The sequence below is a fragment of the Acomys minous genome (genome assembly GCF_964271855.1).
Source record: "Acomys minous genome assembly, chromosome: 5".
NCBI classification, from domain to species: Eukaryota; Metazoa; Chordata; class Mammalia; order Rodentia; family Muridae; genus Acomys; species Acomys minous.
In genome coordinates this window covers 31,593,158-31,615,788 of record NC_140494.1, presented here as the reverse complement: position 1 = coordinate 31,615,788, position 22,631 = coordinate 31,593,158, and the positions used below count along the sequence as shown (strand labels likewise).

The window sequence follows — 22,631 nt, the reverse complement described above, 5'->3', positions numbered from 1 at the left end:
ATAGTTTATCATAAATCTCAGGAAAGATGCCGTGGGACCATAAGTTATATTTTTGTTACTGTGTGCTGACAATATTCATTTTAGTCATGTGAAGAGAAGACAAGAAGGTCAGAAGCCACCTTTTGTTTAATCCCAACTCAGTGGGAAGAGTTTGGATCCATTTTGAGGGAGAGCAAATAGAGGGAGAGCAAATAGTGTTTAAGGTACAAGCTCAAGCATTCATTTTCCTTCTCCATTTGCTCATTTGTGTTTTTCTCGTTTACCTCCTCTTTTTCTTGTTTAGATCCTACTATTATAAAACCAGTATTACTGAGCTGTAAACTCTTCTATCAATGAACTACCTGTTTCCATACTTCCATTGAGGTTTCCATGTTTTCCTTTTTTATTTGATTGCCATACTCTGTGCAATTTGAGAGCGTTACAGAAACATGTAGCAAAGGAAAGACCTGAGTCCATCATGTGAAGAAACAACCTACAGGGTCAATGGTTTCCTTATATTTGTGTACAGAGAAGCCATTGAAACTGTCAGCTTCTCTCCTTAAGTGTGAGTCCTTCTCTTGGGAGACATGTAGCAGCTTGGCCTAATACAACAGGTGACTGAGAGCCCAATAGATGACATTTAGATCTATACAACCTTATTTTGAAATCAACATGTTAATGAATGTCTATGTATAGCCAATAACTCTTGTTGGCTACAAAATCTCCATGACATTTATATTTCACCTTTTCACATGACATGAATGGAAATCTCCATTCCAAAATGGAATTTTCTTATGCTCAAACAAGATGATGAGTAGCTCCTTATGGCAATGGCTTCAAGTATGGCCGACCCACTGGACAAAGAAAATCCCCTCATTTCTACCACAAACAGAATTTTACCTAAAATGGGAAAAGTTGAATGCAGGTCAAATTGACTGCCGAACTCAGCCAAGACAGGGTAAGCAAATCCTTAATAATTCTTACTTCACAAATATGTCTGTCAAGTCTAGAAGGCTGAAGATGCTGCTCTAATGTTAGAGAAAGTTTTGAATATCTATCCAGATAGCAAACTATATCTATCATTTTTTCATTTTTGAAGCTGATAACATGCACTTCCTTTTTAGCCAAGTAATTAATTATATTCCTTCTCAAGTCTATGCACTGTAGGATGTTTATCCTGCACTAAATGGCTAAAATCTGCTTATACGTGAGTACAAACAATGTTTGTCTTTCTGGGTCTAGGTTACCTCACTCAGGATAATCTTTTGTTCCACTCATTTGCCTGCCTATTTCATTATTTTGCTGTTTTTAATGGCTGAGTAGTATTCTATTGTGTAAATGTTTCATAGTGTCTTTATCCATTCTTCAGTTGAGGGATATCTAGATGGTTTGCAGATTCTGGCTATTACAAATAAAACTGCTATGAACATAGTTGAGCAAGTTCCTTGTTGTGTGGTACAGCATCATTTGGGTGAATTCCCCAGAATAATGTAGCTGGTCTTCCCCCCCCCCTTTTTAAAATAATAACTCATTCTTATTACATCTCAATAGTTATCCCATCCTTTGTATCCTCCCATTCCTCCCTCCCTCCTGCTTTTCCCCTACTCTCCTTCCCTATGACTGTGACTGAGGGGAACCTCCTTCCCCTGTATATGTTCATAGGGTATCAAGTCTCTTCTTGGTAGCCTGTTATCTTTCCTCTGAGTAGCACCAGGCCTCCCCATTAAGGAGATGTGGTCAAATATGGGGCACCAGAGTTCATGTGAAAGTCAGTCTCCACTCTCCACTCAACTGTACAGAGTATACTATCCATTGGTTAGATCTGGGAAGGGATTCAATGTTATTGCAACGTAAAATCCTTGGTTGGTGCCATAGTCTGAACAGGACTCCTGGGCCTAGATCTGCCCATCACAATGTTCTCCTTGTAGGTTTCTGGGACCATCTGGATCCTTCTATTTCCCCATTCTCCCATGCTTCTCTCACCTAAAGTCCCAATAGGATGTCCTCCCCTCTGTCCCACTTTCCTGATAAGTGAAGACTTTCATGGGACATGCCCCTTGGACTAGAGTCCAGATATATGAGTATATACCATTTGACTCTTTCTGCTTCTGGGTTAACTCACTCATTATGATCATTTCTAGTTCAATCCATTTTTCCACAAATTTTGGAAATTCCATGTTTTTCATAGCTGAATAGTATTCCATAATGTAAAAGTACCACAGTTTTTTTTAATCCAGTCTTCTACTGAGGGACACTTAGGCTGTAGAGAAAAAGGAACACCCCTTCATTGCTGGTGGGAATGCAAACTAGTACAACCACTTTGGAAATCTATCTGGTGCTGTCTCAGAAAACTGGGAATAGAGCTTCCTCAAGACCGAGTTATTCCACTCCTTGGAATATACCCAGAAGAAGCTCCAGCACACAACAGGGACATATGCTCAACCATGTTTATAGTGGCCTTATTCGTAATAGCCAGAACGTAAAAACAGCCTAAGGGTAACTGGTCTTAAGGTAGAGCAATTCTCAGTTTTCTGAGAAAGCGCCAGATTGATTTCCAAAGTGGTTGTACACATTTGCATTCTACCAGCAATGGAGAAGTGTTCCCCTTTCTCTACATCCACACCAGCTAGAGCTGTCACTTGTGTTTTTGATCTTAGCCATTATGACAGATATAAGATGGAATCTTGGAGTCTTGTTGATTTGCATTTCTCTGATGACTAAGGACATTGAGCATTTCTTTGAGTACTTCTTGGCCATCCATGATACCTCTGTTGAAAATGCTCAGTTTAGCTCTGTGTCCCATTTTTTAATTGGGTTATTTTGTTTGGTGGTGTTTTATTTCTTAAAAGATTTATTTATCTTCTAAGTGTTGAGAGATTTCAGGCTTAGTAGGAGATTGAAATGGTGGTCCAAATTGGATCTGAAGTTTTCTACAATGCTGTCTTAGGAAGATGTCCAAATCTGATGTGTAACAGCAACAGAATCATCAGGGGATCGAGCTAGGTGGATGCAGGATGCCAGTGTACATCATGCGGAGAGGAATGATTCCTGTCAGGTCTGATCCAGCATCAGTGTCCAGTTATTTTGTTCTGAAAACATAATTTCTCACAAGCATTGTACAGTTCTAACATTATAATTGTATGAGGTGTGCGGGATGCACAGAACAATTAAAGCTAGTTTTCTGCTCGTTGGATGAGTCGACATAAGATGTCTGCAAATCTTCCTTCACGTCTTACTAAGAGTGGCCTCTAATACTAAGTCATAGAGACTCTGTGGCCAACATGAGGCCTCTCTATGCCTTTACATTCGTATCTCTCTGAGTCTCAGAGCTACTCCCATGTAGTGGGATTAGGAATATAAATTACCTGCTTGTTCTGCAGTTTTATTTCTTTACATCCCAATTCTATCCCCCTCTCTCATCCTCTCCCGATCCCACTCCTTTCTTCATCTCCTCCTGATCCCACCCCCTCCCTCAACAACTTCCAATCCCATCCCCTCTCTCCTCCACTTACCCTCCCTCTCCTAGTCCTTAGAAAGGGGAGCTCTCCTCCCCTAGTGCCTGACCTTAGTTTATCTAGTGTCCCCTGTACTACATATGACCTCTTCCTCTGTGGCCTAATAGGGTCACCCTACACTCTCGGGTTTCTGTCCAGTGTCCATCTTTGAATCTCTGTAACTGTCCCTATACCCTGCTGGGTGGAGTCTTTCCTAGAATGTCTATGTTGGGTTAAAATCCACATATAAGTGAGTATATACCATGCGTGTCTTTTTGGGTCTGGGTTATCTCAAAATGATCATTTCTAATTCCATCCATTTGCCTGCGAAATTCAAGATTTCCTTGTTTTTAATAGCTGAATAGTATTCCATTATGTAGAAGTACCACAGTTTCTTTATCCATTCTTCAGTTGAAGGACATTTCGGTTGTTTCTAGGTTCTGGCTATTACGAATAGGGCTACTATGAACATAGTTGTACAATTGTCTTTGTTGCATGGTGGGGCATCTTTCAGATATAAGCCCAGGAGTGGTAATATCTGGGTCTTGGGGTAAAGCTATTCCCAATTTTCTGAGAAAGTGTCATATTCCCTTCCAGAGTAGTTGAAAAAGTTTGCATTCCATCAGTAGTGGAGGAGTGTTCCCCTTTCGCCACATCCTCACAAGCATATGTTGTCATTGAGTTATTGATCTTCGCCATTTGGATAGGTGTAAGATGGACTCTCAAGGTCATTTTGATTTGCATTTCCCTGATGACTAGGGATGTTCAGCATTTCTTTAAGTGTTTCTCAGCCATTTGATATTCCGCTTTTGAGAATTCTCTGTTTAGTTCTGTATCCCATTTTTTAAAACTGGACCACAAATGCTATCCCTGGCTTGCTTAACCATTTTCTCCATTTTTTGGTCCCTTCTAAGGTATTATTTGCCTCAATTCAAACTGAAGAAACTTTCAAAGAATGATGCTCCATTCTCTCTAAGGGGGGTTTGTATAGGTTTTTGTTTGCTTTCTTGGTCTACAAATGCTTATTCTCATTGAGAGGTGGTCATAAGTCATTATTGGCCTTATATAGAGAAAAAACTAGGTGAAATGCAGGGCCATTTCTCTTTTCCTTTATCTTGCATATGTAAGTAAGGAGATAGGAGATGAAAAGAAATAAAGGGAGATTTAGGAACATAGAGGGAGGATAGAACAAAAGCTAGATGATTGGACCTACTCCTTAATTCAAGGCCTTAATTGTTACTTATAATGAAGGTTATGTCTAACTCATTGTTATAGAATTTGGTATATTGGTACAAAACATGGGCATGTCAAATACTTGTCAGATTTTAGCACAAGAATATATATCCTAAGTCTAACAGATAGATAACGACTCTATCGATATATGAGGTAAAATAGTTGATTAAGGTCTTCAAAAGCCTCAGAAACACACAAAATATGGCATTTTAAGTTGTTTTATAATCCTAAATTTCTTTGACAACAAAACAATTTAACTCCTGACAACAGCCAGCCAACCTCAAAGAAGATAATGAGCATCAAAGAGCCTCCTTATGGAGATGGCTCCAAATGTGGCAAACAAGCCACTGGGCAAAATGTCCTCAGTCCTGCCACAAACAGAATTCTGCCTAAAAATGGGCAGCTTAGATGCATGCAGAGTTGATGGCCGCACTCTGTCAAGACAGGGTAAGCAAGTCCTCAATAGCTCCTGCCGTGCAAGTAAGTCTGACAGAGATATTGGGCCAGAAAGCTGAAGATGAGGCACCAACGTTATAGAGAGTGTTGGGTGACTGTTCAGGCAGTAAACCATCTAAGTCAATTTGTACATATTGGAATCTGCTAACCCACACTGCTGGTTCACTCAGGAATTTAAGTTTTATTCCTTCTCAAGTCTCTGAGGGGTGTCGAAGGCCAGATAGTACAGTTTTACAATCATGTTTAGTTGGTTAGGAGATAAGATCCCTTTAGATCAAGATAAAGAAGTTAAGTTATTAGAGTTGAGATAGGATAGATATTGAATTTCATTCAGAAATTTAGACCCAACAAGACAGGAAAGACGATTACTTCAAGCTGAACAAATACAAATAGCCAAACCACCATGAATGTAACATTTATAGAACTCACAGTTCTCATGATTGTCACATGGCTCTCCCTGATGTTTGTAGTTTGTTTTACACATGTGTAATAATATAAATGTATTTAAAAGGGTTTATTTATTTTATTTTATATGTATGAGTGTTTGTTGGCATTTGTGTATGTGTACCACTTGCTTGTCTGGCACCACAGAAGGTCAGAAGTGGGCACTGGATCCCCTGGAACTGGACTTACAGATGGTTGTGAGACACCACATAGATGCTGAGAACCACAAGAACAAGTGCCTTTAACCAGTAAGACATCTCTGCAGCCCCACACTACCATTTTATTTTACTTTTTAATTTTTTATTAATTTATTCAGATTACATCTCAATTGTTATCCCTGCACTTGTATCCTTCCGTTACTCCCTCCCTCCCTCCCTCATTCACCTTATTACCCTCCTCTAGGTCTGTGACAGAAGGGGACATCCTCCCCCACGATATGGTCACAGCCTATCAGGTCTCATCTTGGTAGCCTGCTCATCCTTTCTCTGAGTGCCACCAGGCCTCCCCACCAAGGGGAAGTGGTCAAATATGGGGCACCAGAGTTCATGTCAGAGTCAGTCCCTGCTCTCCACACAACTATGTGACTGTCCTGTCCATTGGCTAGATCCAAGTAAGGGTTCAATGCTTATTGCATGTATTGTCCTTGGTTGGTGGAGTAGTTTAAGTAGACACCCCTGGATCCAGATCTGCCCATCATGATGTTCTTCTTGTAGGTTTCTAGGACCCTCTGGATCCTTCTATTTCCCAATTCTCCCATACTTCTTTCACTTAGAGTCCCAATAGGATGTCCTCACATCTATTCCAATCTCCTCATAAGTGAAGACTTTCATGGGACATGCTTTTTGGGCTAGTGTCCAATTATAAGTGAGTATATACCATGTAAGTCTTTCTAGGTCTGTGTTAACTCACTCAGGATGATCATTTCTAGTTCCATTGACCCCCACACATTGATAGTGGGAGACTTCAATACCTCACTTTCACCAATGGATAGGTGTTTAATTTTTTGAGTTCTTTATATATTTCGTATATTAGCCCTTTGTCAGATGTAGGATTGGTAGAGACCTTTTCCCAATTTGGTATTGCTTTCATTCTATTGCCAATGTCTTTGTCTTATAGAAGTGGAAGGAGGAGAACACCACTAATCCACCCACAAAAACTTTGACCCAAAACTCACCCTGTCTGCAAGACTTTTGGGGATAAAGATAGAGAAGATAGAGCAGAGATTGAGGGAATGTCTAACCAATGCCTGACCCAGCACAAGACCCACCCCATGGAAGAGAGCAAACCCCTGACACTAATAGCAATACCTTGCTATGCTTTCATCCCTGAGCCTATCACAGTTGTCCTCTGAGAAGTTCCACCTAGCATTGCTTTGAAACAGATGGTGAGACTCATAGACAACAATGGGAAACACATAAGGATTCTAGTGGAAAAGTAGGAGGGAGATAAAAGGACCTAGAGGTGACAAGAGCTACACAAGAAGACCAAAAGAGCTAACCAACCAGGGCCCAGAGGGGCCTATGGAGTCTGAAGCACCAAACAAGGGCCATGCATGGACTGGGCCTTCATTCAGCCAATGGACAACCCAGGCTTCATGTAGGTAAGTAAGGGGAGCAAGGGCTGTCTCTGACATGGACTCTGTTGCCTGATTTTTTTTATCACTTTCCCTTGCCAGAACACGAGGGATGATAATGAACTCAGTCTTAATGGTACTTGATTTGCTGGGGTGGGTGGGTAGGGGCTCTCTTTTTCAGAGGAATAGGGGAGGGGAATAATGAGGGAGGGTAAGGCTGGGAGGAGAGGATGGAGGGAACTATGTCTGGGATGGAAATTGAATAATTAATAATAATAATAATAATAATAATAATAATAATAATAACTATTTTAAGAGAAAAATATGTTCTTATGATTATCTGAATTTTATAGGTATCTATTGTTATGTTCCCCCTTTGATGTCTAATTTTGTTCATTTGGACATACTCTCTCTGGCTTTTAGTTAATTTGACTTAGGGTTTGTCAAATCTCATTGATGTTCTCCAACATCAAACTCTTTGTTTCATTGATTCTTTTTACTGTTTTGTTGTTATTTCTATTGTATTGCTTTCCCCCTTAAGCTTGATAATTTCTTTCATTTACTTTCCTTGGATGTGATTTCTTCTTTTTGTTCTAAAGCTTTCAGATATGTTATGTTATGATATGAAATTGCTCCCATTTCTGTGTGAAGTCTCTTGGTGGTATGAACCTACTAGAACAGCCTTAATTTTGTCCCATAACTTGGATGACTTGCCGATTCTTTTTTCACTCAATCCTAGAAAGTATTTAATATCGTTTAATTTTTTTTGGCCTTAATCCACTTCTTATTCAGTAATGACTTGTTTGGTTTCCATGAGTTTGTAAACTTTTTGTTCTTTCTGTTGTTGTTATCCAGCCTTAATCTGTGGTGGTCAGATAGGACACAGAATGTTATGTCAGTATTCGTGTATGTGTTAAGGCTTGCTTCGTGTTTGACCATGTGGTCAATGGTGGAGAAGATTCCATGAGCTACTTAAAGAAGGTATATTATTTTGTTAGGTAAAGTTTTCTGTATACATCTGTTCTGTCTTTTTGGGTTATGATGTCAGTTCTAGCACTTCTCTGCTTACTTATTCTGGATAATTCGTCTATTAGTGAGAGCAGAACAGTGAAGCTACCCACTATCAGTGTATAAGTGTCAATATGTGACTTAATCTGTAGTTGTGTTTCTTTATGTACCTGGCTCCTTTGTGTTTAATTCATATATGTTAAGAATATGTGATGAATATTTCATTTCATGAGCATCTTGTATTCTTTGTCTCTTCTAATAGTTTTAGTTTGAGGACTATTTTGCCAGATATTAACTGGCTCCATAAATTTTTATTTTAGGTCCATTTTCTTAGAATATATTTTTTCATTTTTTTAACCCTGAGGTGATATCTACCATTGGTGTTAAGGTGTGGTTTTTGTATTCAACTGAAGAGTCGATCTTGGTTTTCGCATCCATTCTGGTGATTGATGTTGGGAAACCGAGACCATTTGTGTTTAGAGTGATCAATGAGTAGTGGTTATTGATTCCTGGGTTTTTTATGGTGTGGTGTGGCCTTTTCCTTTCGAATTTCTGGTCTGAGGTTACTATTTCCTTGTGCATGCTTGAGTGTGGTTAACCTCTTCAGGTTGAAGTTTTCCCACTAGCACCAACAGTAGGACTGGATTTATAGTCAGATACTGCTTAAATGTGGATTTATCATAGAATGTCTTTTCCTCCCATCTATTTTGATTGGATTTTTGTTGGTTATATCAGGCTGAGCTGACATCTCTGTTCTTTCAGAGTTTACAGAACACCTATCCAAGCTTTTCTGACTTTCACAGTCTTAACTGGAAAGTCATGTTATTGTAATAGTCCTGTTTTATGTCTAACTTTGTCACTTCTCCCTGGCAACCTTTAATTTCCTTTCTTTGTTCTGGATGCTTAGTGTCTAGCTTATTATGTGTTGAGGGGACCTTCTTTTCTGGTTCATTCTGCTTGATGTTCTATATGCTTCTTGTACTTTGACAGGCACTTTTCCCATTTAGGTTAGGGAAATTTTCTCTGATTTTGTTGAAAAGATTTTCTGGGCCTTTGCTTGTTGTTTCTTCTCCTCCTTCCTATATTCATTTTATTGTAACATTTGGTCTCTTCACGGTGTTCTACATTTCTTGTTGTTTTGTGGATGGATTTTTGTAGATTTAACATATCCTTTGACAGAGGTGTCATACTTTCTATCTTATCTCAATTTATTTTTTCTTTTGTTAAATTTAATCACTTTACAGCTTCATCCCAGCCCTTTCCCCGCTCTCCTCTCGGCCCTGCCCTCATGTCCGTCTCTCACCTTTCCTTGTCTCCTTCTTCTCAAACATGTGGAGGCCCCTAAGTGGTACCAACACATCCTGGTACCTGAAGCTACAGCAGGACTAAGAGCCTTCTTTTCAACTGAGGCCAGACAGGCCAGCCTCTCTAGGGGAAAGGGATTAAAAATCAGACAACAGAGTTGTAGATAGCCCTTACTACCATTTTAGGAGACCCACATGATGACAATGTGTACATCTGTTACATATGTGTAGGTGTCTAGGTCTGGCTCATGCAAGCCCTTTGGTGATTCAGTATCTGTGACCCTTCCATGATCCCTGGTTAGTTTACTCTGTGTGTCTTTTTGTGATGCCCTTCACCTATCAGGTTCCCTCTATCCTTCTTCTTACTCTTGCACAAAACTCCCTGATCTTGGTCTACTGTTTGGCTGTGGGTTTCTGCATTTGTTTCCATCAGCAGCTGGATGAAGCCTCTCAGAAGACAGTTGTGCTGGGCTCCTGTCTGCAAACATAGCAGAGCATCATTAAGAGTGCCAGGGGTTGGATCTCTCCTACTGAGAGTGTCTCCAGCTGAACCAGTCATTGCTTCACCAATTCTTCAATCTCTGCTCCATCTTTATCTCACCAATTCTTGCAGTCAGGACAAATTTTGGGTTGAAGGTTTTATACGTGGGATGTTGTTTTTTTCCCTCCTCTGGAAGTCCCACCTGGCTACAGGATGTGGTGATTTCAGACTCCATATCCCTGCTGTTAGAAATCTCCACTAGAGTCAACCCATAGACTCCCAGGAGCCTCCCTTCTCCCAGAGATGCTCAGAAATTGTCTCGATTTCCTAATATTTTTATCCATCTTCAGTACTCTATAGATAAGACTTCCTCTGAAGTTCATGTTCCAATTTCTAAATTTTTCAATTACATAATTACTTCAGTTTGGGTTTTCTTTATTCTAACTCTACTCTTGTATCTTGAACTATGTTATTTATTTCCTTTTGCTCTCTCACTAATTTCTTCATTTCTCCTTTACAGAGCTCTATCATAAATATAAACGATATTTGGAAGTCCTTTTCTTGTGATGTATTTATGATGCATTTACCAGATCCTACTGTAGTAGAGTTACTTGGCTTATACATAATTACCATCACCTGGTTGTCTCTGACACAGGCACAGAGAAACTAGTACAGAGGTTTGAGCTGTTGGACAAGGGTATTTCATAGCCCAGGACCATTAGAGTGTATTAGCACACGGTGCCATATCACTATACAGAGTGGCCAGTAGTAAACTGGATAAACTCATGTGAGTTCAAAATTTCAAAACCAGTCTATTTTCATATAGACTTTTAGATGAGTTGTGCTGGTGAAAACATAAGACCTTGTAAACAAACCACAGCCATGCACAAATACTGAAATGTTGAAAGAATAGCTGCACATTTTTTCTGCTAATATGTTAACTCCATATTCAGCTATGATTTGTTGCCAATTTACGTTTTGCTCACATAAAAAGTTAACATGACCAAACAGAAGGGAGCTAGATACTACATTTGACTTTAAACGTCTTTTGATTTGTTTTGTTTGTAAAAGGCATAATTTGGTACAGTCATTCAAATATCATGTTGTTAAAGGAATCTATAGTACACATCAATGAAGACATAGAGTGAATACATCACAGAGTTCACACCGCAATATGGCGCTTCAATGACTCAGGTGTTGTGTTGACACAGCAGAGGGCGCTCACTGTAAAAACAGAGCACTTCTCTGTACGTGCTGTCTCAAGTCCAGTCTGTTCTTGCCGTGAGAAGGCAGCTCACACAGTGAGATACATAGCAAGTGAAGCAATTCCACACTGGTTGTTGCAGTCTTTGAGGAGTTTCATGTATCCATTCAAGCCCCAATTTGTACCACGGCTGAAGCAAAGCATGTCTTTCTGGTTAGTGGAAGGATATAGAACAGTGAGTTTATTAATGCATCAACTCCTCATCTGGACACTGAGTCAGAGGCCAACACACACACACACACACACACACACACACACATGAAGAAACAACAGAGGGGCAATTCCTGAGTACCAGTAGTTACCATACGTGAGGCCATGAGTATCACAACACAAAAAGGCAGACTTATCTTCACCCATGTCATAGCTAACAAATGCACTAGAGTTTAGAAAAGCAATGTCACAAGTATGACATTAACATCACAGAAAACAGTGACAGGATCTTAAAATTGTGACCATACGCTTAGAGCTGTAGTTACAGTTGTAGAGAGATCTTAGAGCGTCAAGTGATGTCCATGCAAGGAGAAAAACTGTAGTTCTAGTCCTGGATCCCACTACAAGTCAAGATGGAGGTCTTCTTGCTGCCTAAAAGCACTTAAGGTTTTTCCATAGAACTTATGTTCCTTTTCCAAGCCTCACATCAGTCAGCTCACAACTACTTCTAACTGTACTTCCAGGGAATCTAAAATCCTCTTCCTCTGTCCCCTGACAGGGAGCGTACACTCACACAGACACCCTCACTAACATATAAAACAAATAGTAAGCATTGATGAAAAAGCATGTTTCCTTTGCAGCTTGCCTGTAATCACAGAGCCCAGGACTTTATCTGGATGAAACTGCCAAGCACACTAACAAAAGTAGAAACAAGATTATCAGTGAGCCCCAGACTCAGTATATAAGTTGAGAAGAGTTAAGAAAAAAAACTGATATCTACATCATGTCTCTCTCTCTCTCTCTCTCTCTCTCTCTCTCTCTCTCTCTCTCTCTCTCTCTCTCTCTCTCTCACACACACACACACACACACACACACACACACACACACATGCACGTGCTCATGCACACAAACACATATACCATATACATGGATGTTGATCTGCAGTAGAAAAACTTTAGGAGGAACTTGTATCCAAACTCTGACTACAAAGAAAGTCTTTGTCATTTTAGATAAATAATTTTGGCAATTTATACCTGTTCTTGAGCAGCCAGTACTTTGTGCCTTCTGCTTTCCTTCCTTCAACACCATAGCCGACTACCAGAACTGAGTGGTGGTTCACACTAACACTGCTGCAAGTTGACTCATAATAAACACCTGAAAAAAAGGGGGGAAAATAAACACCTAAAAAATAAAATGAAGAAAAATGAGGGAGGCTTCAGGAACCTGGTAGTGACCATGATCATCAAAACTAAGTGAGGCATTTTCTGATTTCACTGAAATTTCAGAAACTTCAGTAGGAATATGATCAATTGTTGAGAGTAATACTGATTGAGGTTCTCATAAAAATCCAAATGAGTCCAAATAAGCATAATTGTGTTGATAAGCACTTGAGTACATGTGTATAGCGCCTTGACATCATGTGCTTTCAGTAATGGAACCTCATTCCAAGAAAGCACCACTGGAAATAAACTCCTTAATTCAAGGCACTATTTAAGAGCTACAATCTCTCAAAGCTCTTAAAGATTAACTAAAGGGGAAAAAAGTTGAGTGAATGACACTGTGTAATAAATTTTATGACTTATGAAGAGCTCACATGCGTGAGGTGGATCATGTCAAGTGAAAACAATGCACAGGAGATGTACAAAATCCATGAGTGCAAACACTCACATCGTAGTGTATGAAAAAAGGAATCCATCAACTTGGCATGCCATGTCTTTATTAATACAGAGAAAGCATGTGCTCACCTTCCCTATAGAACCTGAGAGAAGAATGTGAAGCATCGATGTCAGCAGAAATGGGCCCTATAGTTGCTACAGCATTCATTGGGGCTACGTCATTCCTTGGGAGAATCCCATAGTCTGTGATTCTAGCAGCAAAGTGCTTGGGATGGTACCTGCAGGGTCCTTCTTTTAAAAGGTAAAAAGGCAAGAGACTCAGTTACTTACACCTCCACCTGGGGAGCATGAATCAGAACCACAACACTCTGCACTTTACAGCGGAGCATCCCATGTTTGGGCTATACTAAATAGTCCCAGGGAGGGAAATGAACTGGGAGATTTGGAACGGAAATTTAGCTTTCATATCTTCAATGACACCCCATAAGTTTTCCTGTTCATAGGAAATTTTCATAGAACAGAAACTTATAGTGTATGTAGAATGTTTTACATATTCTTTTCTATATATAGAAACAAAGACAGCTACATGGAAGCCATTGACTCAAAAAGCATGCCAAGGCTGACATTGTGACAAGAGTTCTGATGGTATACAGGAGAGTCGGCTGTCCAATAGGATTCTGAAGACAGTGGGCTATTTCTGAGACTGTCCCTTTGACTAAAGGTAACTGAAATGGCAAGTGAGGCATTCTACTTACCTTTGCTTCATATGGACATGTGTTCTCAGCCTCCAGGCCTCCATTGTCCTTCACATATTGTAAGGCATAGTTTGTAGAGGCAAAGAACAGCCTTGAGGTTTAACACAGTCCAGTAGGTTCTGTACACTCAGAGGGACCAGTTTGCCTGTTTTCCAGAACATCTGCCCTTCTATGGCACCAGCCAGAGAAAAAGTCCAACAAGAACTACATCTGCCCTAAGCAGAGAAGAAAAGACAGTCATTTACGAACAAGTAGCAACTCCAAATCATATAGCTGAATAGTTTTTTTAATCAAAAAGATAAATGATTGGCAGTTGTTTGATCAGTAGAGAGGGAGGAAAAGTCATCTTTTGAAATTAGCTACTCATCATTTGCCTATGCCCCAAGGAAAGGGGCATATGGGGAGGACTTAACTGTTGTCTGGTAGTTCTTAATGATACCTTAAAAAAAAGACATGAAGTTTTGGAGAGAGATATGGCAGGGCCTCTAAGTGGAGATACAGTGAGGCAATAGTTGATGCATATGATCAATATGCATTGTGTAAATGTATGGAACCATAAAAAATATTCTTTAGAAATAAATTGCATGTCGCCCTGTTCTCAACTCTCATGGAGATGTCATTTTCTTCCAATCTTCTTAATGGCCAAGAACGATGAGCATGTGATTGTCATACTTGATGCTGTACAGGAGTCACATAACCTTTCTTTCTCCAATCCACAGATTTGGGATGTCATCAACCATACATTTCTGAATTCTCTTCACCTTGCTGGCATGTGGAATTCATAGATGAGTTATCATTTTCTTAAATTCTTCATCAGTCTTCAAGGAAAAGTAAATAAATAATTAAAGAGCAAAAGGCCCCAATAAAGAACTGAAGAGGAGAAACACAGTGTGAAGCAATCCATGTCACACTCACCAAGTCATCAAAGGCGTTCATGCTCATGGAGAAGCTCTGCTTCCCCTGGCCATATTCTGCATTGTGTGTTTTGATCATTTTCATATTCTTCTCCCATACTGTTCTCTTCTCCCCTTCCTTATTCTAGAATGCAAGTAACAGAGAATGTTTTCTACTTAAGGCCGCACATAGTCTGAAAAACAGGACATTTGACAACAATAAAGAAGAGGAGCCTTGGTCAGGTATCTTTAGACTGATGTAGACCATTCTCCACACAACGAACAACAAGGATGCTGGCTCCTTATGCCCAGTGTCTATAGGTAATTTTTTTGGTGAGGTGTCAACTCCATGGCTTTGGTTTTACCATAATTTCCCTACAATAAAGACCATTATTTCTGAGGTCACCCTGGACTGTTCCCACGTTCTTCTCATATTTCCTCTTCCACTCCTGCCATTCAGAATCCAAACTAGGATCAGGTGAAGAAATGACTGAGGCCACTCCCAAGCACAGGAGAGCCAGGAAGACAACAAAAGGCATGTCTCAGCCACCAGCAAAGTGAAGAAAAAAATAGAGATAAGCATGTACTCAATAAGAACCTATACAAACTTGGACTCAGGAGAGGCCTAGGTTCTTCTCTGGATTTCCACCAACACTGCTAAAATGCCTTCTTAGTGCTCTCGAAAAATTAGGACATCATGGTGGATAAAATTATTTGGACTATTCTTCCAAATATTTAATCCACAGGGTATTTTGAAATTGCTCGATATGTATTTAAACCAACCAACCAACCAAACAGATAACAACCAGAAAATCTCCATGAATGCTATTTTGTTGCTTCATCGAAATGTACAACACATATTCAGAATTCTAGGACTGGAAACGGCTTGTGTGCTGCAGACCTACATTATCAGACGATGATCTTGCTCCTCAGAGTCAAAACCTACACACCTAAAGACTCTAGGCACATTTAAACTAGGATTGGTGTGAAGCAAAACTTCTCTTATCTGGAGCCTGTGCCTCATCAATGACCTCATCAGTTGGGGCTGCATGCCATCATAGCCCTGCTTGAAATATAGCAGGAGATGGGTTCGTCTTGAAACCTCACATCTTGAGTTACAGTTTTCTGGACTGCCCTCCTTAGAAAATACTTGAAAAATAACAGCTATTATCCCTTTTGTTCTACCCTTGTGACTATGTGCCCCAACTTGCTCCCATAGCAAAGATTGGGTCATATGGGAAAGACAGTATAAACCCAGAGCCACTAGTGTAGGTGGGCTACAAGAGAAAGCCACGGTGAGGATTCAAGTCATGAGGTGCTGGATCTCTTAGGCAACACTCTCCATAGGACATATGATCACATGCCACCTGCTGTTTCTGATTATGCCAATCAATAGACTAGGATACTACCCAGTGGAGATATGCAAGAGGATGTTCCCTTGGCATAGAATGATACGGACAAGGTAGACAGAGGGCATCTCTCTTTGTGTGTGTGTGTGTGTGTGTGTGTGTGTGTGTGTGTGTGTGTGTGTGTGTGTACAGAGCTAAACATAAACGTAATGGGAGCCTATACAAATTGGGGCCCAGGAGGGGGCCTAGTTTCCTCTCTGGGCTCCCTACCCTCCTCCACCTCCACACTGCAGAACCGCTAAGGTTGAAAGATATTTTTATTTCTAGAAGTCTGCCTGATTCTCCAAGGAGTCTCTCTCGAGCCTCTGCTCCAGGGTCACTTCCCATTCCGCCTTAGCAGAGGTAGGGCCTCACCGGTGGTGACTGCTGCCTCAGCATGCCACAGACTCAAGTCGTCAGAAGTGGCTGAGGTATCAGAATCTGACCCAGCAACACCGCACTGTGCTCGGGCTTTAAATCTCAAGTGTCTAGATAATAAGTCCCACTGTTCACACCACTCTTCCGATTGGCTGTACTGGTGACTGGATTGGACCTCTAGGCTGTGAAATGGAAAGATGTTACTGAGAGCTGACCCCACCTGTCCTAGAGGGGTGAGTGTTGGCTGCCTCAGTGGACTGTGATAAGCTAAACCTTGTCAGAGGTCCCAGAGAGCCAGTCTTTCTACCTTGGATCACATTTTGCTTGATGAATGGCAAAAAAACAAAACAAAACAAAACAAAACAAAACAAAAAACCCTTGGTAAAGCTGCATGGAATATCAACAAAACACTTATTTATTTTTACAACAGTGATCTTGGCTACCATCCACGTCATAGGCTGTGTGTGTTTTAGTCTAGTATTTCATATTTAATCCACAGTTACAGTGCAATCCTGTGAGACTATAGATCCTGGAATGCATCCTGCACAGTGTTAGGGTGGAACACAGGTGCCTTTCAAACAAATCTTTAGGGGAGTCATTCCCAATCAAGACAGCAAGATTCAAGGCCTAAGTTTAAGGCTGAAAAAGAATGCCTTTGTACAGGCAGCCTTCTAAACCTGTCTGGCTAGGAGGTCTTCTAAAATCGTCTGGCTAGGAGGTCTTCTAAAATTGTCTGGCTTTGATTCACTTTAGGATATTGAGCATTCATCTCCAAGCATCATCTGACTTATCACTCTTTTCATTGGGTATATACACCTGTGTCAGTTTACATACATATCTAACTGGTCTTAAGAAGGTCAACATTGTATAAACATCATTAAACAGACCTCAAGAAAGATTTTTATCTCTTCACGAAAACGCTGAACTCATGAAACAGTATCCTCTACTTTCTCTCCCCTAATCTAAGATTCTACACTTTCCCCCCCCCTCTGTGTAAGAATCTGTTGGTTGAGTATTTTTCTTAACATAGTCATGCTGAAGGCAGTTTCCATTATTGTTGCATTAAAATCTGGAACCACTGAGTAATAAGTTGGTCTCTGATTGCTGCTGTCAAAATGTCCTCCTTTGCTCAGGTAATGTAATTTACTATTATATGGAGATGTCATATTTGGTTTGCTCATTGATTGTTGCATCTGTTTGCTTCCTTAGGTCAGGGATGAAAGATTAGACTCATGCTGACCCTACAATATCTGTTAAAATAATACTAGGCCCCAATCCATTCAGAGCTTAGGCTTCTGGTAACAATGCCTGACACATCCTGCGTCTTCCTATTTCCAGTAAGAATCCTGACAATTCGGGTCAGCACAGTCATTATCACTGTCTTATCATCTTCATATCTGATCAGAAGTATCTTCCTGTGCTCCCCACCAGGTAAAGTTGCTCATCCTCACCTGTCTTCAGCAAGGAGCCTGAACATCTGCCTAGACAGAGTTCCCCTCGCCTCCGTCCGATGTTTCTGTTTCTCTGTAATATTTCTGCATTTGAAATGCCCCACTCTGCTTTTTGAACATAAAATCTTGCAAATAGATATATGCTGTACTAAGACCTTCTACTTCAGGACCAGATCCCCTCATGTCACGTTTATACATGGCTCTTAATAAACTCCTCCTAGTTGTGATGTAAATGGTGTCAGATATAATTTCCTCTTACTCACATTTTTTCTCATTTCTGAGGTAAACAGGCACAGTCATCCAAAAATATGATGTTCTTGGAGAGACTTAGAGTCTCGTGACAGATGACCTCAAGAAGCATGCTCCAACTCTCTTGAGGGCCTTTGAGCTCTCAGTGTTGAGTCTGAGAAGTAAGCTGCTGGGCACGGTGAGGGACTGAGGTCAGAGGATCTAAAGCTCATCTCTCAGACCTAAGCCCTGCTTGTGGCATGTCATGCACTGGAGTAATTGCCAAGCATCATGATGTAAGCCTTCCATATACAGCAGACTGCAGGAAATACCTCCATGTGTGAGCACAAAGCTGCTCATCAACTACACGATGTTTCAGTCATGTAGCATCACAGCCTGTAGCAACGGCATCCCTGGGAACTGGCTAGAAAAATACAATCCTATATCTACCCCAGACCTCCTGAGTCAAGCACTCAGGAAATTGTGTCATGACACAAAAATGAGGGTCAGAGCACTGTAAAACAAATCTGTGACCCTCAGTGTTAGCCAGCTATGAGTCCTATATTCAAAGTGAGCAAAGTGAGCAGGAGCCTTTTTTTTTTTAAGCAGTGTTTTGATTTGTATGTTTGACTGGTGTTCGAAGACCAGGATGTGTTTCCTCAGGAGCAACCCCATGACAGGTGTGGATGCACCCAGGTCTCTTAGTTTAAAAACCTTCAGTATCTTTCCTTCTGATTCAGTATGATGCTGGATTTGTTTTCCCTCTAAGGATTTTATTATTTTTTGAGATGGTGCCTTGCTACGTAGACGTGGCTGGGTGGAACTCATAGAGATCTGTCTGCTTCTGCCTTCCAAGTGATGGGATTACATTCATGTGCCACAAGGACAGAATTTTCCATATGTATTTTAAACTACGGTGTACATAGAACAATATATTTATCTCAGAATTAATAATTCAGTGTTTGATAATTCAATCCCCATGCTATCCTTTCATTAGTGATATCTAATTCTAGAACATTTCCATCAATTCAAAATAAAACCCCATGTATAATACCTACAATCTTTTTAATCTATTTTCATTACCTATGTTTTTATTTCAGTTTCCAAAAAATATTAAAGAATAAAAGTTAAAGGACTTAATTTTATTCTTGTTTTGTTAACTTGATGTATTGTTTTTAAACTAATTCATGTAGAAGTTATTAATACATTATTGTATAGCTAAAATATTTCAATGCATCAATACACATTTCATTTATATGTTCTTCAAATAAAGTACATTTGCTACCATTTTGGCAAGAATGGGTATTTATATTAGAACACTTGTGACAACATAGTATCTCTTGTGTGTGTGTGTGTGTGTGTGTGTGTGTGTGTGTGTGTGTGTGTGTGTGTGTTCGTGCCATAAATCAATATCACCAATGGAGAGAACTTGAGATCAACTTAATCCCTCATCTCCATATTTAATAAGAAAAGAGAACAGTTAGTGAGATCAAATAAAGTCCCTTTGTCAGCCACTGTCTGAGAGAACGCTGTGGCCTAGGCGTCATGGTGCTGTCCACCACACATGAGGAGGAGATGCTGCTTGTTACTCAGAAGCTGTGCCTGAATCACCAGACTCTTTCACCTATGCTCCACTTTGCCCCAGATCCTCCTATAGTCACATGAATCTGGCTCTAACTTTCAACAAATTCTCTGACATCTTTTCTTCAACAAAATCCTGCCAACTGAAGACAGTTATTAATCTCTAGGATAAGGATCAACATCTCACCTGAGAGATTAGGAGATGGTGAAGTTGTTAGAATTCTACACCGTCATGTCTAACTCAGACACTAGACTTTAAAGGGCTTTCCCAGAAAATAGCACGATTACACTAGCACATGAAGTGAGACAAATCAAATCAACATGGTTGGCTACTCACACAAGCTCTGTGACATCATTGCCTTAGCATATTTTTTTTTTCTGTTTAAAGCTTTATTGTTTGGAGAATTGTTTGAGATGATCAACTCCAACTTATTTGCAGGCACTCTGGACCTCCACACAAATCCACGAATTCTTTTTTATATTATTATTATTAATTTATTCATATTACATCTCAGTTGTTAGCCCATCCCTTGTATCCTCCCATTCCTCCCTCCCTCCCTCCTGCTTCCCTCCTACTCCCCTCCCCTATGTCTGTGACTGAGGGGGACCTCCTCCCCCTATATATGCTCATAGAGTCTCTTCTTGGTGACCTATTATCCTTCCTCTGAGTGCCACCAGGTGTCCCCATCCAGGGCACATGGTCAAATATGGGGCACCAGAGTTTGTGTGAAAGTCAGATCTCCTTCTCCACTTAACGGTGGAGAATGTCCTGTCCATCGGCTAGTCTGGGTAGGGGTTCGAAGTTTACTGCCTATATTTTCCTTGGCTGGTGCCATAATTTAAGGAGGACCTCAGGGCCCAGACCTGCCTGTAGTTTTCCAGGACCCTCTGGATCCTTCTATTTCCTCATTCTCCCAGGCTTCTCACACCTAAAGTCTCAATAGGATGTCCTCCCCTCTGACCCACTTTCCTGGTAGGTAAAGTTTTTCATAGGGATGTACCCCTTGGACTAGTGTCTCGATATAAGTGAGTATATACCATTTAACTCTTTTTGCTTCTGAGTGAACTCACTCATTATGATAATTTCTAGATCAATCCATTTGTCCACAAATTTTTGGAAATTCCTTGTTTTTAATAGCTGAGTAGTATTCCATAGTGCAAATGTAGCACAGTTTCTTTATCCATTCTTCTACTGAGGGACATGTAGGCTGTTTTCATGTTCTGGCTATTATGAATAAGGCAGCCTTAGCATATTTTTTAAGCAAGAAAGATTGTGGGTCAAATGTTTTGAGGCTGGGTTGGTGTTTATGCTTCTCTTTTGGTAGAAATATTTTCCTGTACCAAAGACACTAGGATGTAGGGATGCAGGCTCCATGTAGGCACCATCTCTACTTTTCCATGTTCAATGAGTCGTGTGCATACTGTTCTCAGTAATGGGGTAACAGCTTCAGTTTATGAAGAGCAATCCATTTTCTTAGCCAGAGCTTGGGTTGTTTGGAGATTCCTATGGGACCACCTTGACCAAAAACTCAATTGAATGTAAGCCGTTCCAGCACTGGAAGCCTCATTTGGTTATAGGAAATGCCTAGTTGGATTTCTGTTCTTGCTCATTATTAGGAGACATCATTAGGATCACCTTCATATATTTCAGAAATTTTCCACTGCACTAGGTTTCTATAGCATACCTCAAATGCATATCAATTCCAGCTGTTTTCCCCATATTTGCTCAGTCAACCATATCTCCCTTCCCCCCCCCAATCTTCCCATTTCTACCTCCACCAACCCTCAATCCACCCATTTAAAAAATCTATTCTATTTTCCCTTCCCAGGGAGAGCCATAAGTCCCTCCTCGTTCCTTCCTCTATACCTAACCTCTGGGTCTACGGATTGTAGGTTGGTTATCATTTATTTAATGGCTAATATCCACAAATGAGTGAATAAATACAAGATGTATCTTTCTGTGTCTGAGTTACTTGACTCAGGAAGACATTTTCTAGTTCCATCCATTTGCCTGCACTATCTACCTGGGTACACACATAGGAGTGAATTCACACTCCGGTCTCGTTTCACTCTTGAGTCTCCAAAGACATCTGTTTTGGTTTTGTTTTTGTTTTACCTTCTCCAACTTTAAAACACATTATTCAGCTTCAAACATGTGTAGTCAAACCCGAGTTGAAAGAATATATATGCTGCGAGCACAGGTTTGATGGAATAAAGGAAGTCACACTTTAAAAACGTTTCCTCTGGCACACACACAGAGCATGAGCCTGAAAGAGACTATAGAAGAATTCCGTTACTCAGAGTCCTAGTGACTCATGAATCTGGCCTCTAGGGTGAGATAATCACTGGGCTGTAAAAGCTAGACACAGTCAACAGGAAATGCTACTAAGCAGGAAAAGATTCATCGGGACAAGGGACACTGAAGGCCTGCTGAGTCAGAGTAACCAAAATGCTGCTCAGGGGGTCGTAAGCTTTAAAACCTCTCATTCTGCTGAACAATATCCCTGCATACATTAATTTCTGTACTTTTCTTCATTGAAATGACAGCGACACAAGTATTGTCCAAATCCATAGTACTTGTTCATTGAAAAGTCACAATGAAAATCCTCAGTCATCTAACAGTCAAGCCAAGCCACATGTGTATCTCAGCACCGTTGGTGCATCACTGCTGCCCTGAAGCCCTGGCTGTAAAGAAGTATTTCATCTGTAAGGGTAAATGAATTACTTCACAATACCAGGAATCTCAGGCATCCAAATATCCCATCCTTAGGAAATAGAAAGGCCCAAATCCCATGGAAGTTTCTTTCTTAATATGTGGTTGATTTTCTTCCCCCATCTTTTCATGATCACACACAGAGCTGTGAGATTTATCCCAATGGACAACATTTCTTCTTACGACAGGACTCCTCCTTGGTCTGTATAAAGAGGAAAATTACTTTTAAATTTATTATTTA

At 40.4% G+C, this 22,631-nt stretch overlaps 1 protein-coding gene across 1 annotated transcript in view; it reads right to left on the bottom strand.

The window, feature by feature from the left end:
• The window catches only part of LOC311597543 (cathepsin J-like), a gene marked incomplete at its 5' end in the record, with an annotated part of 45,563 nt that extends 30,373 nt beyond the window's left edge, over positions 1-15,190 (bottom strand). Inside the window, 2 exons of the mRNA XM_084781735.1 lie at positions 14,674-14,796; positions 15,017-15,190. Of these exons, the coding sequence (XP_084637861.1) occupies positions 14,674-14,796; positions 15,017-15,190 (297 nt within the window). The remainder of the gene's footprint in view (positions 1-14,673; positions 14,797-15,016) is intronic.
• Between the last annotated feature and the right edge of the window lie 7,441 nt (positions 15,191-22,631).